The 26,035-nt window shown below is 40.0% G+C and overlaps 1 protein-coding gene across 1 annotated transcript in view; it reads left to right on the top strand.

The window, feature by feature from the left end:
• Ric1 (RIC1 partner of RAB6A GEF complex) overlaps positions 1–25,033 on the top strand; it is an 85,886-nt gene extending 60,853 nt beyond the window's left edge. Inside the window, exons 13-26 of the mRNA XM_021151804.2 lie at positions 3,647–3,685; positions 3,934–4,044; positions 5,226–5,315; positions 6,006–6,166; positions 7,223–7,361; positions 13,994–14,110; positions 14,465–15,193; positions 16,933–17,091; positions 17,177–17,313; positions 19,025–19,311; positions 20,195–20,386; positions 21,688–21,865; positions 22,012–22,200; positions 23,261–25,033. Of these exons, the coding sequence (XP_021007463.1) occupies positions 3,647–3,685; positions 3,934–4,044; positions 5,226–5,315; positions 6,006–6,166; positions 7,223–7,361; positions 13,994–14,110; positions 14,465–15,193; positions 16,933–17,091; positions 17,177–17,313; positions 19,025–19,311; positions 20,195–20,386; positions 21,688–21,865; positions 22,012–22,200; positions 23,261–23,549 (2,817 nt within the window). The 3' untranslated portion in view covers positions 23,550–25,033. The remainder of the gene's footprint in view (positions 1–3,646; positions 3,686–3,933; positions 4,045–5,225; positions 5,316–6,005; positions 6,167–7,222; positions 7,362–13,993; positions 14,111–14,464; positions 15,194–16,932; positions 17,092–17,176; positions 17,314–19,024; positions 19,312–20,194; positions 20,387–21,687; positions 21,866–22,011; positions 22,201–23,260) is intronic.
• Positions 25,034–26,035: the final 1,002 nt, after the last annotated feature.

Below are 26,035 nucleotides of genomic sequence, written 5' to 3'. Positions count from 1 at the left end.
TATTTTCTTTCTCCTTCTAGTACCAAAATGGCAGAGCCTGCTCTTGGATTAGTTTCTTTTAGTCAATTTATTTTTTATTTCTTTTTCCTTTCCTTTCCTTTTGAGATAGAATCCTGCTATGTGGTTGGTCCCGAATGGTGGGACCTTACGCGAGTACTACCACACGAGCTTCTCTTAATCAGTTTCCGTTTCCATAACCCCTTGCCTTCCCTCTGCTTATATCTTACTACTTTGCTTCAGCTCTCATATCGTTTTCAGTTGATTTTGAGAAAATGAAAGACAGAAAAGTGGTCATTCTCTGAGGGCTAAATGAGGAATAGCTCCTACATTGACTTGTAGTATGTGCTGAAAAAATGTATTTAACATACATTATTAACCTCGTGAAATCAAAACAATGTACATACCATTTTATAATTAGTAACATTTTAAAATATAGAATGCATCAGCTACTTCTTTGACTAAAATTTTCCACTGCTCCCTTCTCTCCTATAGCCATTTCTCTGCTATTTTCATTTCCCCATACTTTGAACTATTCATTCTACACTGACCTAGAATCAATGCCACTTCTGCCTAGCCAGGTCTGTGTTACCAGAGAGCCAAGTAGAGCAGAGGATCAAAGAAGGTAGGTCTGGAACTAAAACATCCATCAGGCAATAACAAAATTGAATTTCCTTCCAGCTCAAAAATTCAGTGACTCTTAGCCGTCTCTGAAACATTCCACTGAACAAGCACACAGCTTTAGGACTGTAGGTAGCACAGGCTGTCGTCTTAACGCTAACTGTACTCACTTACCCAGATGAAGTTTTTAAGTGTGGATTTACCTAGGTCTCTTCAATTCTTTATTCGTCTCTGTTCTTTTAGTTTTAAATAAAGATAAAATGGTTTGGTAAGATATTTGTAAATGGTTAGCTTACTCACCAGTAGGTTAAACAAGTAGTTCACAAAAAATAAATTAAAAATGCCTAAAACTTTATTTTGCTTTGGAACTCTCATAAACCCTAATGAGAAATAAACACTTAAAAACTAATGAAGATATAAATAAAGATAGCTGTGCGTCCAAGACATTTACATTGAAGTAGAATTTTAATTTCAAATTTCATAGAATTTTTAGAGTTAGAAGGACCCTGGAGGTCATCTAGCCCAACAGACTCTGTGCATGAGGAAGTTCCCATGACTCCTGCAGCATTACAGGGTACACTACACTGGCTTACGTAGCCTCGGAACAGCCTACATTGAAGAATCGGTGTACTTTAAAATCTAATTATTAGTGTTGAATCTTAGAATTTACTATTTACCTTGTACTAAATCTTAGAATTTGCCCTTGTAGCTTTTTTTTTTAATGTGAGAGTCACCCTGCTCTTTGCTTGCTGACACTGGAGCCTGGTGACTGAATGCAGAGTGACAGTGGTCTTTGTGGGAACTGGCTATGTGCAGAAGCTCTGCCCTCTAAGAGTCCCCATCTGTCATGAGGACGCCCTGTCCCCTTCCCTCTCACCCTCTCATGGAGGGTGAGACCACGTTCTCCATTAAAGTTGATTTGGTGATGTGCTTTCTATTTTGTGTGCTTACTGTATTATTTAAAGTTCATCTAATGAGCTTCGCTAATTCTGCTGTGCTTTCTGCCCATCGTCTGGAACACTGCAGTTTGTTTCTTTTGTTTGTTCAACCCTTCTGTCTCATATAACTTACTTTCCCGATTAGAAGGTTTTGTAGGTGATGTCTCTAGCCAAACTAAATGCATACATACTTGTTAGAAACAAAGTTAGTAGCCAGCTGTATAGACGGTGCCTTTCTCAGTTTATTTTTTATATTTAGCTTTCTTAGTTACAAATTTAGAAAGTAACACATTGGAACACAAGGTGAAATTTTTAAAAATCCTTCTAGTTTGTGGCTGTGCTCTTTGTTGGGTTCAGTGTTTTGTATAAACATTGGTTTCTATAAGGTCTTTAAGAGAAACTGGCAAACCCTCCTAAGACGGGCAAGACTTTTCTGTGCCCCAGCTCAGTTTCCCAGTGATGTGGCATAACGCCTGGGCCCTAACTATACTTCCCTTTATGGCCACGTTTCTCCATTCTTGATTAGTTTCCCTCTACCTTGGCACCATTTCTACACACCGCATTAAGTCTATAGTACAAAGTCCAAATGACACATAGATCAAAGAAGTAACCTTAGGGGAAAATGTACAGTTTGCTCTAGTAATAAAATATTCAGACAAAATTAAAGAGCATATTATTTTAACTCAACATCGTTTATAATTTGTAGTATTTCATAGACTTTTGAAGGTTAAAACAATAGGTTAGGTTTGCGGGTTATTCTGTTTTGGGTTTGTAGGGATATACATAAGAGTGTCATAATTTGATAAGCTCTTTCTGACCCTTTTTATGTTGGAATTATTTTTGCAGTGATGCGCTAGCTCACATATCACATTTCATACGAATTAGTGAAAGATCAAAGTTTGGTGAGGGTAGGATTCTTTGATTTTTATTATTTTATCCGGTGGCAATGTGCTGCTTACTCTGGTCCACCTGTTACATCCTTTCTTAGTAACGGAAAGCTATTGATTCCCTTACACTTTTAAGCTGACTGTCTGGATAGCTGCAGTGTAATCCTCTATGAGTTCATTTTATTGAGAATAGTGCAAGTGCTTTGCGTTTATTGCTTTTCCTTGATTCTCCTCTGTAGGCAACTTACTAGATTTGATTATACTTCACGTAGTTTTTTGATTTGGGTTTCTTCTCTGTATAAATCCAGTGTTCTTGAGTCAAATTAAAATAAATTTGAATAAACTGAAGTTTTTCTTATTCCAGGAGCAGAAGACTCTCCATTTCTGTTTTTCTGTTAATTCACACTCTGCTTCCGCCAGCTGCTCATGAAAGCTAATTGATACACTAGGAGTGTATAACTTACTCACTAAACTTACTCCACATAAATAGCCCACAATTTGCTCTGCATTTGAACATGCCCTAGCACTGATAAAGTGACACCATGCGCAAAGGCTTAAGCTGGAGGCCATGGGGACTGTGGTCACATTGGTGCTCAGGATGGAGGCCTGATGTCTATATTGTGCAAAGGGTTCTTGTGGATCAGTCGGGCTCAACAGCCAGATAGGGAAAGAGTAGGTTAAGCATATTCACACAGCTCCGTGGGTGGTCTGCTACCTTAAGAAATAAGCCAGGTGCTATTCTGAAGGAACACATTGTTTGTTTGTTTTTACACTGATTGATTTTATATGCATTGCTTTTTTCCCCAATCACAACAGTATAAAAACAACGAAAATTTCCATTACAAACCAAAATTCCTGCTGAAGCTGCCATTTATTTGGGGATGGGTCTACATCAGCTGACAGGAGCTCTTGGCTGCAGTTTGTGGCCACCGTCACGTGCTTCTTTGTCAGTGATATTGAGTTTAATATTAGAAACAAGCAACTCTGTGGGGGGGGGGGAGGAAGTGTGGGTCTTACAACCTTGAAAGGATTAAGATAGGACATGTAAATATTGGTTCATAAACAGATGCTCAATTCTCAGGGCTCTCTTACTGAAGCTAGTATTCATGCAGGAAGCTGAATCTCATCTTGTGTGCTAAGTTAATGCTTTAATTTGGAATATATTTCATAAGTCTTACCAAACTGATATGTTATTTCCTATAGATCTCCAGCACCTATCTAGAAAGCAATTGGCCTATACGGGTGAGTGTGTCTTTTGTTGGTATTGTGTGGTCATTCTGGGAGGTGAGCCATTGTGGATTCATTACAAAGCTTCATCTGCTGGGCATTACTAGTGGTTCTCCTCCACACTTTGTCAATATTTAGGCTTTTAGTTTAGTATTTTATATTTAAGTCACTTAGCAAACATGTGTTTGTAGTCTCTTCACTTTATATTTTATTAAGTACTTTATACCATGTGCAGGAAAGAGATTTTAATTTTTTTTAAACAGTTTTCAGCTATTGATAAACTTGGACAAAATATTGCTGTGGCTGGCAAGTTTGGATTTGCTCATTATTCTCTACTCACCAAAAAATGGAAACTTTTTGGAAACATTACTCAGGTTAGTCCTTTTTTTTTTTTTTTTTTTGAGAAAAATAAATTTCAAAATACAAAGCATAAAAAAGAAAAAAGAAAGTGGTACTGCGGCTTGAGATATAGCTCAACTGTAAAGTGCTTGCTGTATTCACAGGTTCTTGGAGAGATGAGAAGTGGGAAGAGAAACTGACATTTGATAATTGCCAATAAGTCCCTTTTGATAAAATACTTGATATTTGATAAAGGCTCTTTCATTGAGTTAATTGGCTTTTCATTCTTGTTAAGACCATTGACAAGGACTGGGAGATGGCTCAGCTATTATAGTGTTTTATATAAAAGCAAGGAACCTGAGCTCAGATGCCCAGAGGCCACTTAGATGCTCAGTGGAAATGGCAAGTCATGTGTAATGCCATCCTTGGAAGGGAAGGTGAGGCAGCCCTGGAACAAGCAGCCTGGAGAAGCTAGTCATAGCAGCCAGTCGCTCTGACTGAGAGATGTCACCTCAAAGAATAAGGTAGAGGAGCCATCAAAGAAGATTTCAGACCTCAAGCCCATGTACACACACACACACACACACACACATCTCTTAACAGGTACATGAAAAGAAGGAACAAAAGATTAGTAGCAATAATTATTTAGCATAGTGTTTAATATTATCTTTAAGACTGAGTTGTCTAATGTGGGGAAACTAAGTGTCCACAAAATAAGAGGGTATTCTGTATGTGATATGTGCATCTGGATAGCAGGAGGTGGGGAGTGGAGACTCAGAGGGAGAATGTTTGATTTTATGAGAGTCAGATGGGAAGGAGTGGAGAAAGTTAACATGGGTGTCTTGTGTGCCAGGCACTTTAAATGCATTGGTGTTGCCAGCCCGGCTAGGACACTAATACTATCATTTGCCAAAAGATCAGGGTTCACGCACTCATCTGCTGAGCAGTAAAGCCAGAATTTAAACCAAGTGGTTTTAGATGTAAGGTTAATGATGCTCTACAGCACTGAGATATTTTGAATGACACAGCTGTTTCTTTTAGGAATATGTAATTTTTTAAAGGACAGGATATGATACATTGTTAATAAAAGTCCTGGAGAAATAATTTTGCAAGAGAGAATAAAGCAGAAATAATCAGAGCTTTCTAAGAGTATTGTATTTGTTGAAAGTTTGAGTAATATAATTAAGGTAAGTGCATCTGAAATTTTTCTTTTAAGGAGCAAAATATGATTGTGACTGGTGGCTTAGCCTGGTGGGATGACTTTATGGTCCTTGCGTGTTACAACTTAAGTGACCGTCAAGAAGAGGTAACTTTTTTTTTTCTCAGAAATAATAGAGATTTAATTTTGGAGCTAAGCATGATTTAATTTTAGGTAGACAATAAGCCATTAAAAACGGAACAAAGCATTTTGTCTCAATAACTTAGCGTATCTCAATAGTAGACTTACTGTTTAGGTTCTTCCTGTTCTTTTTTACAGTGACAAGTTGAATTTGTAAGATAACTATTTATATTATAGCTGAGACAGGAGGATTGAGAATTCAGCTCCATTCTGAGCTAAATATTAGCCCTGTCTCAGAAGTAAATAAGCCTAAAAAGAGTAACCTTTTAGGTAGAAAATAAACTCGAAGGATTGATAATGAAACATTAAAAGTAAAAGTATATAAGAGTGACTGTTCTGAAGGATAGCTTTATTAATATATTGACTTATGGTGGTTTTGAGGAAGTAGTAGTCTCATTAATTGAGTTTGAGTACACAGATCTGATACGTGGTCTCATAATTCTACATTCACTCTTGATCACTTTATCTTTAGTTATTTATGAAGAGTTAGCTTGCCAAAATATAAACATTAATTTTTTGCAAAACTGTTGTTCATTCTTCTGACTCGTGTTTCTTTAGAGTGAGCTGGGGAGGAGTCTGGATAAAGATGGACGGCCTGAGAGCCTAAGTGCGCTTGGTGACCCTCTGATTTGTATGTGCACTTCTTTCCTTCTTCAGCTCAGAATCTACCTACGAACATCCAACCTGGACAATGCCTTTGCTCACGTCACCAAAGTACCAATGGAGACATTACTGCTTAGTGTCTTCCGCGACATGGTGGTAGTGTTTCGAGCAGACTGTTCAATATGCCTTTACAGTATTGAAAGAAAATCCGATGGGTGAGTTATAACATGGGGTGAGTCTCTCTTGCTCCTCTTTATCAGGTTTCTAAAACCCTTTTTCCATCTTCATATTTTGTTTCATTATAAGGAGTTTTGGTGGTAGTAGTAGTTGAAGAAAAGCACAAGAACCTGCTTTTCTCCCTGTGTTATGGGGAGGAGGACTAGCATTTTAGCTGAGCTAAGTCTTAGATACTTTTTCCCACAACTCACAAGTTGGTGGCTAATAAACTTTCCAGGTCCTTGTGGGAAGGTAAGGAGCTATCCCCAGGAAGCTCCCTTCATCCCTGCTACAGTGGATATTGTACTGCAGCACAGAAACCTTATAGTGTTGACTTGGTCAACTTGCAGCATGTAGACCACGGGGGTGTTGTCCTTTGTTCTTAAAAGTATATATTTTTTAATAAGTAAATGAATTAGGTGTGTACTGAAGTAATGTGATGGATTAAGTAATGCAAAGATAAAAAATTAGAACATCACTACTTTAGTGATAAACTTTTGTTATTTCAACCACACTGTTGCCCTGACCCCCAGCTCCCTGGGTATTTCTGTGTGAAAGCCTACTGCTGGTTTGGGGATGTTCTGTGTTGTGGTTTTATTTTTCCTGCTTTCCAGCGTTTTACTGCCTTTCACTATCTTATTTTCCTATATATGCTCTTTAAGTCTCTCAACATTAATTATATATATATATATATATATGTATATATGTATATGTATATATATATATATATATATATGAGTACACTGTCACTGTCTTCAGACACACACTAGAAGAGGGCATCAGATCCCATTACAGATGGTTGGGAGCCACCATGTGGTTGCTGGGAATTGAACTTAAGACCTCTAGAAGAGCAGTCAGTGCTCTTAACCACTGAGCCATCTCTCCAGCCCCAATATTAATAATATTAATGGAAGAATATTTGGGGAGGAAAGGACAATGGGGAGAAGACATTTGGGTCTGCTGTATAGACATAAAATGTGCTGTAATATAGCAACTGCAAAGGAAAAAAATCTGAACATCGTTGAGCTATGAAGGTTTTTTTGTTTATTTTTCAGTTCCAATACTACAGCTAGTGTCCAGGTTCTTCAGGAGGTCTCCATGTCACGGTACATTCCTCACCCCTTCCTGGTAGTATCTGTCACGCTGACGTCAGTGAGTACGGAGAACGGCATCAGCTTGAAAATGCCGCAGCAGGTACTAATGCCTTTTCCGAGCTCTTAGGGGGTTACATTTCAGTCTGTAGTGTCTTAGGTCGGTGTTTGTGTCTGTTTATTTGTTCAACAAATGCATGCTAAGTGTCTGTAATGTACCTTGCATGAAGATGCTGAGTTTTAGTGGCAAGCCAAGGAGACCAGTCAACATTAAGCAAGTCAGTAAAAATATACAGACTGCTCTGGGAGCATATACTAGAAACCTGGAATAGTCTGTTTAATCAATCAGAAAACTCTTATATACCATTTGATTTGAAGCCTGGAACACAAGTAGGAAAGTTCTAAACAAAGAGAAAGACATTCGGGCAGTCATGCAAAGGTTTACAAACAAGAGACAACATGATGCAATCAGGGGTTGACATTTTTTAGTGTTTAGAGCTAAGGGCATAAGAAAAGAGAAGTCTTGATAGGATCAGAGGTGAGAAGGATACAACATCTGTCCCAACACCACCAGAAGGAACTTGGACCGGAAGAATCCAGAGACACAGGAACCCCGCCTGACCAGTGGCACAGGTTCCTTCCAGTCAGGGTTGGTGTCCTGAGCAGACCTTGGGCCTGAACTCTGTAGCCAGTCCCACAACACCCAGAGGAAGCTCCACTCCCAGACACTCTAACATGCCCAGGATCCCAGGAACTTAGTCACACCAGAATCTGAGGGTCTGAGAGTCAGCTTGACTTCCAGGAGCTCTGACACACCCAGAATCACAGGATCACAGAGGCAGCTGGACTCTGAGGAGTTCTGACACAACCAGGATCACAGGAAGGACAGGCTCCAGTAAGATACAGTGAGGGCAGGTAGTGCCAGCAAGAACCAGATGGCGGGAGGCAAGCATAAGAACATAAGCAATGGAAACCAAGGTTACTTGGCATCATCAGAACCCAGTTCTTCCAACATAGCAAGTCCTGGATACACCATCACACAGGAAAAGCAAGATTCAGGTCTAAAATCACTTTTCATGATGATGATGATAGAGGACTTTAAGAAGGACATAAATAACTCCCTTAAAGAAATACAGGTAAACAGTTAGAAACCCTTAAAGAGGAAACACAAAAATCCCTTAAAGAATTATAAGAAAACACAACCAAACAGGCGAATAAAATGAACAAAACAATCCAGGATCTTAAAATAGAAATAGAAACAATAAAGAAATCACAGAGAGAGACATCCCTGGAGTTAGAAAACCTAGGAAAGAGATCAGGAGTCATAGATGAAGCATCACCAACAGAATACAAGAGAAAGAAGAGAGAATCTCAGGTGCAGAAGATACCATAGAAAATATTGACACAAAAGTCAAAGAAAATGTAAAAAGCAAAAGCTCCTAACCCAAAACATTCAGGAAATCCAGGACAGAATGAAAAGACTAAACATAAGGATAACAGGTATAGAAGAGAGTAAGATTCCCAACTTAAAGGGGCCAGTAAATATCTTCAACAAAATTATAGAAGAAAACTTCCCTAACCTAAGGAAAGAGATGCCCATGAACATTCAAGAAGCCTACAGAACTCCAAATAGACTGGATCAGAAAAGAAAATCCTCTCATCACATAATAATCAAAACACCAAATGCACTAAACAAAGAAAGAATATTAAAAGCAGTAAGGGAAAAAAAAGTCAAGTTACATATAAAGGCAGACCTATTAGAATTACACCAGAGACTATGAAAGCTAGAAGATCCTGGCAGATGAAAACTATAAGGAGGAAACCTACACCCCAGAAAAAGCAAGAAAGTAATCTTTCAACAAACCCAAAAGAAGATAGCCACACAAACATAATTCCACCTCTAACAACAAAAATGACAGGGAGTAACAATCACTTTTCCTTAATATCTCTTAACATCAATGGACTTGACTCCCCAATAAAAAGACATAGACAGACAGACTGGGTACGGATACAGGACTCAGCATTTTTCCGCATACAGGAAACACACCTCAGTGACAAAGGCAGACACTACCTCAGAGTAAAAGGTTGGAATTTTCCAAGCAAATGGTCCCAAGAAACAAACTGGAGTAGCCATTCTAATACCAAACAAAATTGACTCAAAAGAAACAGATATATAAAAGTCGGGATCATAGACAGGTGCACTTAGCACTTAAAACGGGCAGAATGCATAGAAACAAACACTCATCTAGGACTAATTGGCTCTTCTAGGTCTTTTGTTGTTCCATATCAAATTGAGGATTTTCTTCCTATTTATGTGAAGAATGAGATGAGGATGTTGATTGTGATGTCATTGAATCAGTAAATTGTTTTGGTAGGAAGGTCTTTTTTCACAATGTTAATTCTATCAAGCTATACTCTTGGGAGGTCTTCAAATTCTAGTATGTTTCTTAATCTCTTTCTTCACACATTTAAAGTTTTCATTGTAGAGGTTTTATACCTCTTTTGTTATGTGTATTCTAAATATTTTATTTTATTTGAGAAACTGGGAAGAAGAGCATGTCCATGATCTCTTTCTTAGCATGTTTGTTACTCATATGTATTAAGAATGGTAAATTTTATAAGTCAACTATGTATCATACACTTTGCTGAAATGATTGATAATTTCTACAATTTTTCTAGTCAAATTTTGGGAACATTGGATATAAGATAATCTTCAATTGATAATAATCTGACTTGATATTTTCCCATTTGTATCCCTTCTCTTGCCTTGCCTTATTGCTCCAGCTAATGCTTCAATCACATTATGGATGAGCAGTAGGGATAGTGGGCAGTCCTCTCCCATTCCTGATTTTAACGGGGCTTGTTAATGGTTTTATTCATTTATGATGATATTGGCCATGGGGTTGTCATACATAACCTTTATTGTGTTGGAATATGTTTCCTACAGTCCTATTTGTTCTAGGGCTTTTATTAAGAATGCATGTTGAATCGTATCAAAGACTTTTTCTTTTTTTTTTTTTTTGCTTCCATTGAGATGATCATATGATTCTTGTATTTTTTTTGTCCATGTATTTGGTTTATTACATTTATATGTTAAAGAAATAAAATAAAAAGAAAAGAGAAGTCTTGTGGATAATATTGGTCGCTTTAGACATTTATTTCAGATCTTAGGGTTTATTCTATACAGAGGAAAGTGAAGTTGAAGCAGAACTTGATGAAGGAGAATACTGGAGAGGATGCTGGACTGACTGTATTGTGTGGTGTTAGTGGCAGGGCCGTAGGGAGGAGAGGGGAGAGGGAGGGAAGTAAAGTGAACTTAGGGTGTAGAGGACACCTGGAAGTTAGGAGGGAAGAGCGAGGGCGATCCCACAGTGGACAGGTATGGTGACCAGGTATGCCGTGGCGCTGGGATCGCCCGGGTTGCAGGCACTTCCTGTTCCAAGGCTACCCAGCAGTTTCTGCAGCGTCTGTAACTGAGAGCCTGTCGTGCAGGGGAAGTTCTGTAATAGAACCTTGTCCTGCTCTATCCATCTTTTTCTTCTAATTTAGGTCCATCATTAAACTTGAGCATTCTCATAAAATTATGGGGAATTTAACTACTTACTTGCAGAGCCATTTTACACTGCACTTATAAGTATTTATAAGGATTCTCTATTATTTGGAATAATAAATAATAAGAGCAACTTTCTCCGATGAGAAGCTCTACAATATTTTAACTCACTGTCATTCTCTTCTCCCCACACTCTTCTCTGTAGTATTGCATCTGCGTGCCAGCAGCCCCATGTCTCCAACTTGGCCGCACTTGTCGTATGCACTTGTTGTATGCTCATCCACTGCTCTGGGCTTCTTTTTTAACTTATTTCCTTTCTTCCTTACAGCTCAGTTCCATTCCATCTGTAAGCTCTGTTGTGGTGGCCAGAGCCTTGGTTGATAAAGTTCTGTTTCACACAGGTCCCACTACAAGATTTTAAAGAAACATGAAAATTACAGAATCACCATTTTATGTCCCAAGAAAATAACTGATTCAGCAATGGTTATTACATGAAACTTTATATCACAGTGAAGCCTTAGTCATCCGAATGTCAATGATGTGTGAAACAAATGTCTGTTTCCTAAGGTGGGGTAATAGGAAGGCCATATGAAGACTTCTCACCAGAAATAGAGGCTAAATGGAATTAGGTCTAAAATCATCTTTCATTCTCAGAAATTATAGAGATAGAGAATTAGTCTAATTGTACCATAAGGTATATACCATATAAGGTATATAACCATATAAGGTTATACCATAAGGTATATACCATAAGGAAGAAGACCATGGGTTAGCTATAAATGAACCACTCAGTGCAATGTTGGTAAGCTGCATTATGAAAAAAGTGTGGCCAGGAGGTGGTGGCGCACGCCTTTAATCCCAGCACTTGGGAGGCAGAGGCAGGCAGATTTCTGAGTTCGAGGCCAGCCTGGTCTACAGAATGAGTTCCAGGACAGCCAGGGATACACAGAGAAACCCTGTCTCGAGACACACACCCCCCCAAAAAAAAAACCACCATTGCAATAATTAACAATAAATATGAACTGAGAGAAAAATTTTTTAAATTATTGTTTCATTAACATTGTAGTTTAAGGAAAATGCCTACATATTTTAGGATTGAATTAGATATCAGAGAATAGAGAGCATAGTATCTTGCTTTGAAATACCTTGACTTTTGAAATAAGAGGGAAAATCTGTGTATGAGCTAGATAACAGTGGTGATCAGTAGCTTCATTAGTAAAGGGTGCAGCAGTTTAAGAGGGCTTCACAACGAGGTATTACCTTAGTGCAGAACAGATTAGAAAGGTGAAATATAATAGGAGGGAAATAAATAGACAGAATTGAATCTCTTGGAGCTGGTTTTAGAAGCTATTCTGAACAGTCAGCAAGGGCCCTGAGAACAGAACTCATTGTCCCCCTGCAAGATCAGTAAATACCCTTAACTACTGCGGCACTGCTCCAGCAGCAGACGCCATTTTTCCATACCTCATTTAGATCTTACACCATGAAGGCCTCTTTGGTTCAGACATGCTTTTTCTGGTTTGTCATCCCTAGGTTGGCAGTACGTTCTGTTTGTTTTTTAAGTCAAACTAACCTTCCCCTTTACCAGTGAAACGACATGATTTACCTGATAGTTGGCTGAAAGCAGTGTTTCTTAAACTCCCACTGTGTCCTTATTTAAGCGGAGGGAGTGGGTTTAACAGTGATAATTACAGACTCTTTAGCATTTGATTAAAATGTCCATAATAAAATACAGTAATTCGTCCTGACTAAGTGGGATTTTTTTAATGATTCTTTCATTTGAGAGGTATGCAAGGTGGTTTGTTGCTGCAGACCCTCTGGGTCCCTTGTCTGTGTGGAACGGGTCTCTGGGTGCAGATGGGCAAGGAGTTGGCGAGTGACAGACAGACCAACACGCGAGATTGTGTAGAATCTGAATGTATTGTCACAAAGTGAACACCAGTCTTATATAGTACAGAAAATAAAAGGGGTCAGAAGTCACAGCAGGCAAAGTACATTGAAGTTACCTGACACAAAACAAAGGAATGACTACAAAGGGACTTACAGGAACCAGGTAAATGTTTACAGTAAAGATAAAGCAGTCCTGCCTAGGGTCAGCTTAATGACAGGTAAGGATTTCACACCCTAGTGCTATTCCTTTGAGCCTTGTGAAGGCTTGCACCAGGTGGTTCTGCTCTTAGCAGAATGCCCCCCTATTTCATAGGCCTTGTTAAATTCTTATATGAGTGTAACTTTTAAGTATCTGTAGAATCTCCATTTGTCAGAAGAATTCACCAACTTGCTTCTAATATGCAATGTAGCCTGTACTGAAGATTTCTATCTCAGTGAGATTCCCTGGCTCTTTCTTGGTAAACACTCTGCAGACCAGCTTTGAGCTGTTGGCTCTGTCTTTTGTAATGCTTAATTAGTTACTGAATAGGTAACTTCCTTACTGCATTTCTACCGGATTCCAAGCTTGTTGGCTTCTGGCACATTGGAACACTGGTGGGGGCTTAGTTATGTCAGAATTCAATCTTAAAAGGCACTTATAATAAGATAATACTCAAAGAGAGCATGTGGATCCATACACCAGACTAACGTGGTAATAGGGTATGAGTATATGGGTTAATGAGAATGCCAAAGCTCCAGGAGGTGAGTTTCCGTGAAACTTTTTGCCTCCTGAGTGCTTCCGGGCTTCTCAGCCTGTCAAGCAGACTTCACTGAAGTGTGTGTGGCAATTTGTATCCTGCTGCTGCCCAGCTAGGAGGTCATTCTCGAGGTTCCCAGTATAGCTGTCCTGTCTTAGCTACATGTGTCCGCTTACATTTCGTGCTTAGGTTAAAATATAATATTTTCCTACTACGTCTGACTTCCTGGTGTCTCATCCTTTTAACCCCTCTCTACTGACAGCACCTAGATCACTGAGGTCATTTCCAGCGTGAGTGTGTGTATGTGCGTGAATTTCTGGAGTTCTCTTAGTTTTTTTCAGGATAATTCAGTTCTGTACTCATTGGTCACTAACCACATAATGTTATACTTTGTCTATCTTGTCCAGGAAACTTGTTTTCCCACAGAGCCTAGCAAAATGGCTGTGTATAGTGCAACCCCAGTAAATTCTGTTGGTTTGTTTAACCTATAAATTTTACTAGGTGGTGAGGAATGCCAAGATCACTATATGCCTAAAAATCAGTATTGATCAATTTCAGGCTCGTGATGCAGAGAGCATAATGCTGAACCTCGCGGGACAGCTCATCATGATGCAGAGGGACAGGTCAGGCCCACAGATCCGGGAGAAGGACAGCCACCCTAACCAAAGGAAGCTCGTGAGTACAACTAGAAGGCACTTCCAGCCTGAGGAGGGACGGTGATGAGTTTAGGGTTTATGAGTAGAGGGGCTTAAGGGGAGAGTGGTGTGTTGTGATTTAGGCACCAAGAACATACATAAAGCCCATCTTACAAACCAGAAAGGTTGCTCATTGTAGGGGTTTTGGGTTTGTTTTTTTATAGATTTCAATACATATACTTTGAAAGATCACTATTATCTCTAATTCTAAATAAATGCCCCTTTTTTAAAAAGACACTTATTTTTAACGTCTACAAAGCTAGTACCTATGAACTTTAGAACCTCCATATTTAATAGGAAAACCAAACTCCAGCAATTCTTGTGTCTCCTTCAGCTGCCGTTCTGTCCTCCCGTTGTACTAGCCCAGTCGGTGGAAAATGTCTGGACTACCTGTCGAGCAAACAAACAAAAACGTCACCTTCTGGAGGCCCTCTGGCTGAGCTGTGGTGGTGCGGGGATGAAGGTTTGGCTCCCTCTCTTCCCCAGGGATCACCGCAAGCCCCACTCCTTCCTGTCCCAGCGGATCATGCTGCCGTTCCATATCAACATTTACCCCCTGGCCGTTCTGTTTGAAGACGCGTTGGTCCTTGGTGCTGTCAACGACACTCTCCTCTATGATTCTCTGTATACCCGGAGCAGTGCCAGGGAGCAGCTGGAGGTGCTCTTTCCCTTCTGTGTTGTGGAGAGGACCTCTCAGATCTACCTCCACCATATCCTCCGCCAGCTCCTGGTCAGGAACCTGGGCGAGCAGGCGCTCCTCCTGGCTCAGTCCTGCGCTGCGTTACCTTACTTCCCTCACGTGTTGGAGCTCATGCTCCACGAAGTGCTGGAAGAAGAAGCTACCTCACGGGAGCCCATTCCCGACCCACTGCTGCCCACCGTGGCCAAGTTTATCACCGAGTTCCCCCTCTTCCTTCAGACAGTTGTGCACTGTGCCAGGAAGACTGAGTATGCTCTGTGGAATTACCTTTTTGCAGCTGTTGGAAACCCCAAGGATTTGTTTGAGGAATGTTTGATGGCTCAGGATTTGGACACAGCTGCCTCTTACCTTATTATCTTACAGGTAACACTTGTCCTTATGAAGGGATAAGAATTAATGGTCTAATTTTAGGAGGGAAAGGTATGTCCTTATGATAGGGTTTATGGAATGGTCATATTTTCTCTGCGGTGTATGTCTTTCATTCTAAAGAACCCAGACTTGCCAAGTGACCAGAGATTTCCTTTAATGTTTCAAAAGTGACATTCCTAAATATTTTGGTTGGTTGTCCCTAAAAGGGCCTAAAACAGATTAATGATTTCAGGACATAATTTTAACTAAGATTGAGTGTGTACATATGTTCAGATGAGCATGTCCCTTAGCATATAGAAGTCAGAGGACTCTCAAGTGTTGACTCTTGCTTTCAGCCTTCTTTGAGACAGTGTCTCCAGCATTTCCCTTCTGCGGAAGCCAGGAGAGCTGGGTTTTATGTGTCTGTGGATTCTCCTGTCTCCACCTCCCCTATCTTAGTGTGAGTTCCAAGAGACTACAGAGGTTTTACATGGATTCTAAATTCAGGTCATCAGGCTTGCGTAGGAAGAACTGAACTACTGAGCCGTCTGTGCAGCTAAAATGTTCTTATACATAATATATATGATGTATATGTTCCATTAGCAATACTACACTAGACTAATAAAATGTAAGAAACACTAACTGAGAAAAATGATACTGTGGGCATTAGTGCATGGATCTGGGTTACCCACAATAATAGGTGTATTTTCTTACAATGTAAAATTACTGAAAGGATTCTAAATAAACAGGGCTTAACACAGTATCCAATCTTAGCCTTGCTGTAGACAGCTAAGGATGCTCATGACACATTTTTTTCTCAAAACAGACCCTGAAAAACGTATTTCATTATTTGATAAGTAGGCTCAAAAGTGTGGTACTGCTGTAAATCTGAAAGGCTATTTTAAAGTTCTTTCATATTACTACAAAGTAGTTTTCATTTATACAAAAAGGTAGCCATAAGCCTAGTTAGAATCTCAGACCGAAGCAGATATCTTGTCAACATATTTTGCTTCATGACAAGTAACTGAAACCAGAGATGTCCAAGCAGAGGCGAGTGGCCCCAAGAGTCTGGGGTTTACTTAGCCCTAATGGAAGAAACATCATCATAAAAAGAGTCAAAGTCAGTGCAGCTGGGGTTTCTCCTGCTGCCCCTCAGGCCCTCAGAGCTCTCCCTAGCTGTGGAGCTGGGAGCTTTCCTCTAGCTGGGGCTGGGGTTCAGCCTATCAGGCAGCTTCCCAGGAAAGCAGGCAAGGTGCTTGGCTGTGAAGAAAGAGCTAAGGATGCTCGGTGTGGAGCAGTGCTGATCAGTCCTGCCTGAAGCAACAATTACAGTCAGATCTTCAGAAAGTGCTAGAGGACACAGACCTAAGGTTTTTGGAGTCAGGAAAACCTAGATTTATCTTGCCTTTCTATTGATCTTCAACAATTTAGATAACTCTGTTTCCATTTCCTGTAAAGTGGGAATGGTGTGACTTTCCAGTCAAAGGGAAAGAAAGGCAATGATGAATGTCGGTGTGTATTGTTAGCTAAGGTGTAACAGGAGTACAGGGAACTGTAGTGTGAACTAAGCAAGCAGAGCAACTGCCTCACTCTTGCATATCTGGAACTTTCAAATGCTCCTTTTAATCTTATTATTAAATTGCCCCCAGCCAGCCTGTTCCTCAGACTGAGAGAAGTGTCAAGAAAAGAATTGCTCTGTCTCCCAAAATTGTATCGTATGAATGGGATGTTGTCTGCGTTGGTTGTTTTTATAGAATATGGAAGTCCCAGCAGTAAGCAGGCAGCATGCCACCCTTCTGTTCAACACCGCACTGGAACAGGGCAAATGGGACCTGTGCCGGCACATGATGCGATTTCTTAAAGCCATTGGTTCTGGAGAATCTGAGACCCCTCCATCCACACCTACATCTCAGGTTAGTACAAAATTATACAGCTTCTCTAGAGCACACACCCACAGAGCATCTTTGACTAAAACCACTGTATGCTGTATAACCACAGGAGCCCAGTTCAAGCGGTGGGTTTGAGTTCTTCAGGAATCGGAGCATCAGTTTATCCCAGTCAGCTGAGAATGTTCCTCCTGGTAAATTCGGCTTACAGAAAACACTCAGTATGCCAACTGGTCCTTCTGGGAAAAGGTAAAAGAATAAAGAGCAGTTACTGGTTCAGAGCTTTTGTCCGCTGCATTTCAGGGCATTTATAACATCAAATCTTAAGAAACTTTCATTCTGTTGCAAATCCTTTTTTCATTTGCCAAAGGCTTACAGAAGGCTTCTGTGTTTCTCTTTACTTTTTCCTTCCTATTAAGTTCACTTCTGTTCTCTGTAATTTTTATCTTTGTACTAAATTGGATTTGAATGTACTTGTTCTAAATAATTAATGTAAATTACTTCTAATGATGGAGGACTCAAATAAAAAATCTTAGTAATGAGAGTGCTGAAAAACTGGTCCATTTTGAAGACCAAAAACTACATCTGTCATAAGTGGAAACTTGTCTCTAGTGGTGTGGCTTGTAAACTCAGTGATCTTGACAGATTGTTGGAGTTTCCTCTGGTTAGGAAATTCCTGTACTGCTTCTGGTGTTAGCTGTTCTTGGCTCTCGTATTTTCTTTTCCCTGAGTGTTTTGGGGTTTTTGTTTTGTCTGTTTGCTTTTTGTCTTTTTTTTTTTTTTTTCCCCTGAGACAGGGTTTCTCTGTGTAGCCCTGGCTGTCCTGGAACTCACTTTGTGGACTAGGCTGGCCTCGAACTCAGAAATCCGCCTACCTCTGCCTCCCGAGTGCTGGGATTAAAGGTGTGTGCCACCATGCCCGGCGCTTACTGTCTTTATGTGTTTTTATTTTTACTGCAATACCTAGCACATGCCAAGAGTCAACATGCTTTATTATGATATTTTACCTTTTTTCTCCTGTCCCAGTGATTAACACTCCTCCCCTAGTACAAATACACAAACGCAGATGGATGTCACCAGTGGAGCCATAGGAGGATCAACAGCTGCCAGCCTCGGCCTGAAATTAAATGCTGGTCAGCCCCTTACCAAGAGCTCACTGTGTGCTACCCACTGTTCCAAGTGTCTGCACGCTTACTTCTTAGTCCTGACAACTCACTGTGCAGGTGAAAACAGGGGCTCAGAAAGACACTGGACTTTGTTCACACGGCTAGTGGAGGGCAGAGACCAGATCTGAGAAGTCCTGCCTCTGAAGCTGGGCTCTCCTGTCCCGTGGTCTGCGCCTCACTTAGAGCTGCTAGTTGGTTCCTCCTGGTTACACATTTGCTCATATTGACAAGAGATGACAGACTATACTTACTTGTCATTGATTTTTATAAGGTTTATTTTCATATATCTATAAAGTGCAAGAAGAGAGGATTTCATTTTTCCCTCTTTCATTGGTGTGTACATTTGTTTGTTCTTTCTTTTTCCCACTTCAGTTACACACCATCTCTTCCTGGTCTGGCTTCTTTTGTTTCCTGTTTATTCTTATTCCATATATTCAATTCTACAAATTGGTCTTACGAGGTAACTTTGTGCCTTGCATGGTAGTATATTCCTGTAATCCAGCAATTGAGAGGCAGAGGCAGGAGGATATCTGAGTTTGAGGCCATCCTGGTCTGTATAGCAAACTCCAGGACTACACAGAGAGACGCTGTTTTAAACCTGAAAGGGGTGTGGGTAACTCTGTGCTACATGTTGACTAGGCTGTGGTGTGATGTGGGAAGGCCCTGGAGCTTTTCCTTCCTATTTAGACACAATTAGATATGGAATTCTTGCTTCCTTTTCAACTTTATCAATGCTACCTAAAAGTGGGGTTCTTCAGGGAGGTTATTCTTTCACTTTCTCCTGTTTCTTACAGATGGAGCAAAGACAGTGAGTGTGCTGAGAACATGTACATTGACATGATGCTGTGGAGACATGCGCGGCGCCTCCTAGAAGAGGTGCGCCTAAAGGACCTTGGCTGCTTTGCAGCCCAGCTAGGCTTTGAACTGATCAGTTGGCTTTGCAAAGAACGTACCCGAGCTGCCCGTGTAGACAACTTTGTAGTAGCCCTGAAGAGACTTCACAAGGATTTCCTGTGGCCACTTCCCATTATCCCAGCCTCTTCCATAAGTTCCCCTTTCAAAAATGGGAAATGCCGAGCAGGTAATGTAGACTTCAGACGTGTTTACAAAAATTATTTATTTTCGATATTTAGACATGTTATCATTGATTGACATTCAAGGAACTCTTTTCATTGCAAATTTAAGCAGATAAAAGCCAATTTGTTGTACATCAGTTAGAATAGCTCCCATTTGACCAAAGATATTAATGAAGTCGACACTAATCTTTCTTAAGTTTTTTTGGCTTGAAGTTTAGCTCACAAATCTAATCATAGTAAATTATAGACAGGTTGAAAATGAGTGTAGAGCGCCGGGCGTGGTGGCGCACGCCTTTAATCCCAGCACTCGGGAGGCAGAGGCAGGTGGATTTCTGAGTTCGAGGCCAGCCTGGTCTACAAAGTAAGTTCCAGGACAGCCAGGGTTATACAGAGAAACCCTGTCTCAAAAAAAAACCAAAAAAAAAAAAAAAAAATGAGTGTAGAAGCTCCTACATTTACCTTATTGTGGTAAAGAATTTAGCATGAGTTAGTGAGGAGCTGCAAATAAACTGTGCTGTCATTTACCATCACCTTGACATCTGTGTCCTTTTCCTAAACTTGGAGAGGACAAAGTCAAACTGAGTTAAAAAAAAAATCAGATATTTTAATTAAGATTTCTAGTTGTTCAAACAAAACCATTTTATTATGGTGTTTAGGAACTTTAGGTCATCTTAAGAGTCAAGGCGAGTCATTCAAATCAGAAGAATCAAGAGTGGCCTAGTTACAGTAAGAGACAGGAGGAGTTTCTGAGAGTCTCTTCTGTAAGTTCACATCCCTAGTTTTAGATAAAAAAAACAAAACAATATATTGGCTTTGAACAGATAGTATTGTGAATTGCAGCAAGAGCATCTTGAACACACCTTTTTTGCTTCTGGACTTACCATGCAGTGGGAGAGCAGATGTTAAAGTCTCAGTCAGCTGACCCTTTTATTACCCCTGAGATGGATGCTGGCATCTCTAACATCCAACGAAGTCAGAGCTGGCTCAGCAACATTGGTCCCACCCATCGTGACACAGACATAGCCTCATCTCCTGGACCACAAATGCAAGATGCTTTCCTGTCACCATTATCTAATAAAGGTATATATCTAATAATGGAACAAGTTGTAGCTCTTCTTGAGTTTTGTTTGGGAAACGATTGTACCATAGCATTCTAAGGTACAGCATCATTCTTTCCTAAAGAATTAGCCATTAAATATCTGCCTACATAGGAAAATAAGGACAAATTGGCTTTGACTGGGCTTTACCATATTTATTTTAGATATATGAAATACAGGTAAACATTAAATAAATCTTTGCAATCAAGATTTAAAATGTTTATCATTGTGTTTGTGCTGTGTGTAGAAGAGTACACATATGAAAGTCAGGACACCTTTATGTGATGAAACCTTCTAATTTTTTTGTAGGTTTCCGAGATAAAACTCTGCTTGTCTGTCAGGCTTGATAGCAAGTGCCTTTACCCTCTGAGCTATTTTGCTGGCCCTTTGCAATTAATTTTGATAAGCAAATACTATCTTTCAAATCCAGTTAACATTAAAATGTTATAAGGAATTCTATTTTTAGAATAAGTAGACTTTTGTCATAAAATCATACTTGTATCACTAGTTTTTATTTCATTAATAAAGCTTATGAAAGAATTCATTGTTAAATATAATGTCCCTCATTTTACCTCTTAGCTTTCAAAGCCTGAACTATTTATTATGTGATCATTTATAAAAACAGTATAGTAGTTTCTGCTATATAGTTATAAATTACAAATGAAAGAGGTTTTGAAACAATTTCTGTTGCTATAGGGTTATAAAATACTAAATCTTCCATAGTAACTGGGCTGATTTTGGTTTGGGGGGATTGTTGTTCTTGTTTTGGTGGAGGATGGGAGAGCCAATACTGGGGATTGAACCTAGGACCCCCTGAATGCTAAGCAAGCACTCCCCTCCGTTCTCACAGGCTGTCCTTGAACATGAGGTCCTCCTGTCTCAGCCACAAGTAATTGAGACCACAGATCTGCATTACAAGCCCAGATTAATTTTTTTTTCTTACAGCTTTCTTAATGGTCAGGCATTTACCTAGTATTGGGCTATCATTTTATTATCACTGCTGGGTGAAGCTTCTGTCATGTGTGAAGGCTCCCAACTGCTATTACTTTTAATTGTAAAATTAGAATATTTTCCCATCCTAAGGCATATAATTTTTTAGTGGTCTGTTAGCTCTTAAAATATATATGTTGTTCATATAATGGCTATTTTAGCAGTAGATTGAATGTTTTTACTTTGAAATCTTGAAGAGAAGCTAGCATTTTAAATAATATTTATAATGAAAGGGAAAGCACTCATTTGTGAAATGAAAAGCTCACTTAATAACTTGTGCGGTTTCTTCGTCAGGGGATGAGTGCAGCATTGGCTCAGCTACAGACCTGACTGAAAGCAGCTCCGTGGTGGATGGAGACTGGACAATGGTGGATGAAAACTTCTCCACCCTCAGCTTGACCCAGTCTGAGCTAGAGCACATCTCCATGGAGCTGGCGAGTAAAGGACCCCATAAATCTCAGGTCCAGCTTCGGTGAGTGTCTCTGAGTTTGAGAACACAGAGAACCCGGAGGTCTCTGTGCAGATGGGAATGGTCCCTTCTGAGTGCTTGCTGCCCTCCCTTTGTGTGTGTCAGCTACTGTCATTCATACAGATCATTGTCTTGTGCTTTATGTCTAGTTATTTGCTGCACATTTTCATGGAGGCAGGATGTCTGGACTGGTGTGTTGTCATCGGCCTGATTCTCAGAGAATCCTCAGTGGTCAGTCAGATTCTTGGGATTGCTCAGTCTTCCGAGATGGATGGAGAGATGTTACAGAACATAAAATCAGGGCTGCAAGCTGTGGACCGCTGGGCCTCTACAGACTGGTGAGTGAGTGCTGCTTTCCATAAGCATGGTATCCTTTGGCGAATGATGGCTTTGTCACATTAGGACCATTATAACTGCCAGGTAGGTAGCACATCCCTTAAATCCCAGCACTTGGGAGGCAGAAGTAGGCAGACCTCTGTGAGTTTGCGGTAAGCCTAATCTAAATAGCAGGCTTCCCGTCATCCAAGCTACCTATGATACCTGTCCCAAAAAAGCAGGAACTTACAACTCACTCATTTGGACAGTTTTAAGTTTATGGAACTTAAAAAATACTTTCATATTTATGTTTTAAAGTAGTTTTCCTTTAGCCAATTTGTACTCGGGCTCTTGAATGGGTACTGTCCATTGAATAGCTTACAATGTTGGTTAGTTTATACTGCGAACCTATAATGCTGGCTTAAAATTTATGCCATACAAGTGGTCATGAGGCTAGAACTTAGATTGGTAGTTCTGTGGTTAAGTATTCGTAAAGACAGGTTATGTAGTCTATGTAAATGTCAAGGCTCCATGACAGTTACTAGCATCTCCAAGTTAGAAGCAGTGGGTGGGTGTGAGGTCCTGTCCTTGTCAGCAGTCGCATATAGATTTGAAGCTCTTTTCTTCCCTTAGATCTGGTTTTCTGTAATTGCAAAATGAGTTTAAGTTAGAAACTTTGCAATGGTCCCTTAGAGTCTAAAGCCTTTCCTTTCTTATAGTGCACTTAACCAAGTTGTGCTTGGGGGTACTTTGCATTGGTACTTGTGCACATGTGCAAAAGATAAAGGCCGGCTTCTGGTGTCATTCCCCAGGAGCTATTGACCTTGTTGTTTAAGACGGATCTCTCCCTGGGACCTGGGGCTCACTAGGCTGGCTGGCTGTCCAGCATGCCTCCAGAAATCCTGTCTGTGTCTTGTCAGCACCAGCACACCAGCTTTGTCCGTGGGTCCTAGGGATCGAACTCAAGACCACGTGTCTGCACAACAGGCACTTTATCAACTAACAGCCATCTCCCTAGCTAGCCCCTCTATCAAGTCTTTTGAATTACAGCAGATGACAGCTAATTTTTCCCCCTTCACTCAGCCCTGGATATAAGCCATTTTTAAACATCATTAAGCCACAACTGCAGAAGCTCAGTGAGATAACAGAGGAACTGGTCCAGCCTGACACCTTCCAGCCAGTAACAGTGGGTAAGACTCCTGAACAGACCAGTCCCCGGGCAGAGGAGAACAGAGGCTCTTGCAGCCATGGGAGCATCTCTCAGAGTGAGCCTGGGAGTAACAACGTGGTCAGCCGGAAAGAAGAGGACACAACAGAGGCGGATGAGGAGGAGCCGCTTCAGGATGGGGCATATGACTGTTCTGTGTCCTGACAGCAGTGAGCGCAGCACAGCGGGCAGTATTAGTCACAGCAGCTTGCAACGGAGTCATTGTGGCCTGCCGAATGACTTAACAGGTAAAAGAACTCGGGTCAGAACTCTTTCGTAAAGTATTATAATTTAATGAACTCTTCCTCTAAATCTCTTTGACTCCTTAAAAAAAAAGTGTGGTATCAAAGCATCTTTCATAAGAAAAATTGAAGCTGCAATAGAAAGTAATGAACACATGGCATATTTCGATTTTATTTACAACAGATTGGTAGTTGTAGGGATTATTCATTCTGCCCCAAGCAAGCTTACTTTTTCACTACTTACAGCTTATATATTTTCTGGTTTAGTGTGTCTAGACTGGTTTTGTTTTTGTGGGGTGGGTTGTTTGTTTTCACTCTTTTAAATAAGTGTTAAGGTGCTTGCTGTAGCTCGTCAGGTAACTGAGCTACTTGTTTGCTTCCTTGTACAGAGTCAGCGGGACTCTGATTGGTCCTTTGAATCCTACTCTTGCACAGTGTGGGTCAGTGGGCAGAGACCCTTTGGCTTTGGTACTCTGTTGACTAGCAGTCCTGAATGACGGAAGCTATTTACCTGTGAGTTAATGTGCCTGTTTTAGCAAGCTTAATTTCCTACTAGATCAATGTGGGCAGAGGGTGAGGGGGTTCTTATCAATTATGCTGACACCACTAAATTTTGTATCAAAGAACTGTATCTTTTTGTGAATATTCATGTAAATATACTCAAAGGCACTGTCCATATTTTTAATGCGTGTATTATAATGTGTAAGGTTTTACGCTGGATTCTGCATGACTATACTCACTCTTGGAATAAAGACAAGACTTTTTCTTCTTTCCAAAATGAGCAGTTGTCATAGAGGAAGACAGGTTTGTTGGCCCAGCTGTAAAGCAGTGGTCATCCCACTGATCATGAGGTGGAGCAGGTTTTGTGCAAATTAATGTAGTTTCTTATTTATTGCTTTTGTAAAGTGAATAAAAATGGGCTTTTATGTAAATAGACTGTGGGATCCTGTATTATCAGCTACTAAAAATTAGTTTGTAAATTCTTTATTATAAAGTTTAAAAATATTTTATGTATTTCTAGATGTGACTTAAATTTTAGTTTTCATACATTATGAAAGCAGAACTACATATTCAGTTGCTTCAGACTAAACACATACCTACCACATGTAATTCTAATTATTAATAACAGTATTACTTTAGATAGCTTATTTGTACTGTGCAATTTGAACAAGGAATGCAATGTTATTTTTTATAAAATCTTGTTTATTTTTATAACAACAATGTATTTGATGTGGACCAAATTCGTACCACCATGTAAAACAGCCTCTCTTCTAATGCAGACATAGCTTAGAAGTGGAGTTCAGCCCCCTATTCCTGCCTTTTAAACTAGAGACATAGACGAGGTCCTCATAGGCAGTATCATTTAGAGGAAACCTCAGAATTATTTTGAAATTATTTCAGATTTCACCAACTAGTTAAAATTATTGAATTTAGTAATTACTGTTATTTACTTTCTACATTAGAAGTGCAATAATTTTACATAATAAAATTACTGGATGGGTGAAATATGTTATTGGTACCTGGTCCTTCTGGTGCTATTTTTATTTAAGTCATTGTATCAAACCACCACCTTGTTCTGAATTTTAAAATAGAGAATAAGGTTTCCTATATAAGTAGATGCAGTGTAGCTAAATAAATAAATAAATAAAGCAAGCTGAAATTTCTTCTGTCCCATTCCATTAGGGAAAAAAAAGCCAGCAATTCTTTTGTATGTAGTCAATTTCTAATGTAAGTATTTAGTTATTAAAACAGTGTAGCATAGTAAGCAGCAGTGGTCTTTTCAGATGTCTCACCTGAGTGCTGCTGAGCTCATCTGACTCTGGTGGTAGGCGCAGTATTAAGGATGAGCAGAGGGCCGCTCATGCGAACCAGGTGTCCCACGAGTAAGTTAGAGCCCACAACCCCCACCCCACCCCTGTCTTTTTTTTTTTTTTGAGGCATAGCCTTGCCCAAGCTGAACACCTATTTGTGACCCTTCCTCAGCTGTCCCAGTAGGTGGGGTTTACAGCATGTGCCATGTGCGGCCATACCCAGTCATCTGACTGCCACCTCACAATCTAAAGCCGGGTCTGAGGTAGCTGATGTTACTACTCCTGTGGTTTGAGCTGGGAACGACTCATGGATAAAATATATAGTGTGTAACTAGTAGAACTAGGAAACACCAAGGCAAGAAATTTGGCAAGTTTAATAAAAATTATTCTTTGGTTGTTGTATATTTTTTTAAGAATTGTATTTTGCTGCATTGTTTGGTTTGAAACATATCACCTGTGTAAGCCATATCTTTAATGAACTTGAATGTTCACCATAACTATTTGAAAGTTAATATATATGGTTAAATTTCTTGCTGACACCAAAAGAGATCATTTGGAGATAAAAACCTTTGCTTGTAATTAAAGTTGCTGCTGCTTC

This window comes from Mus caroli, unplaced genomic scaffold (assembly GCF_978045245.1).
Source record: "Mus caroli unplaced genomic scaffold, Mus_caroli_1 scaffold_20, whole genome shotgun sequence".
Lineage (NCBI taxonomy): Eukaryota > Metazoa > Chordata > Mammalia > Rodentia > Muridae > Mus > Mus caroli.
The sequence above is the reverse complement of the archived record's forward strand: the minus strand, read 5'-3'. Positions and strand labels throughout refer to the sequence as shown.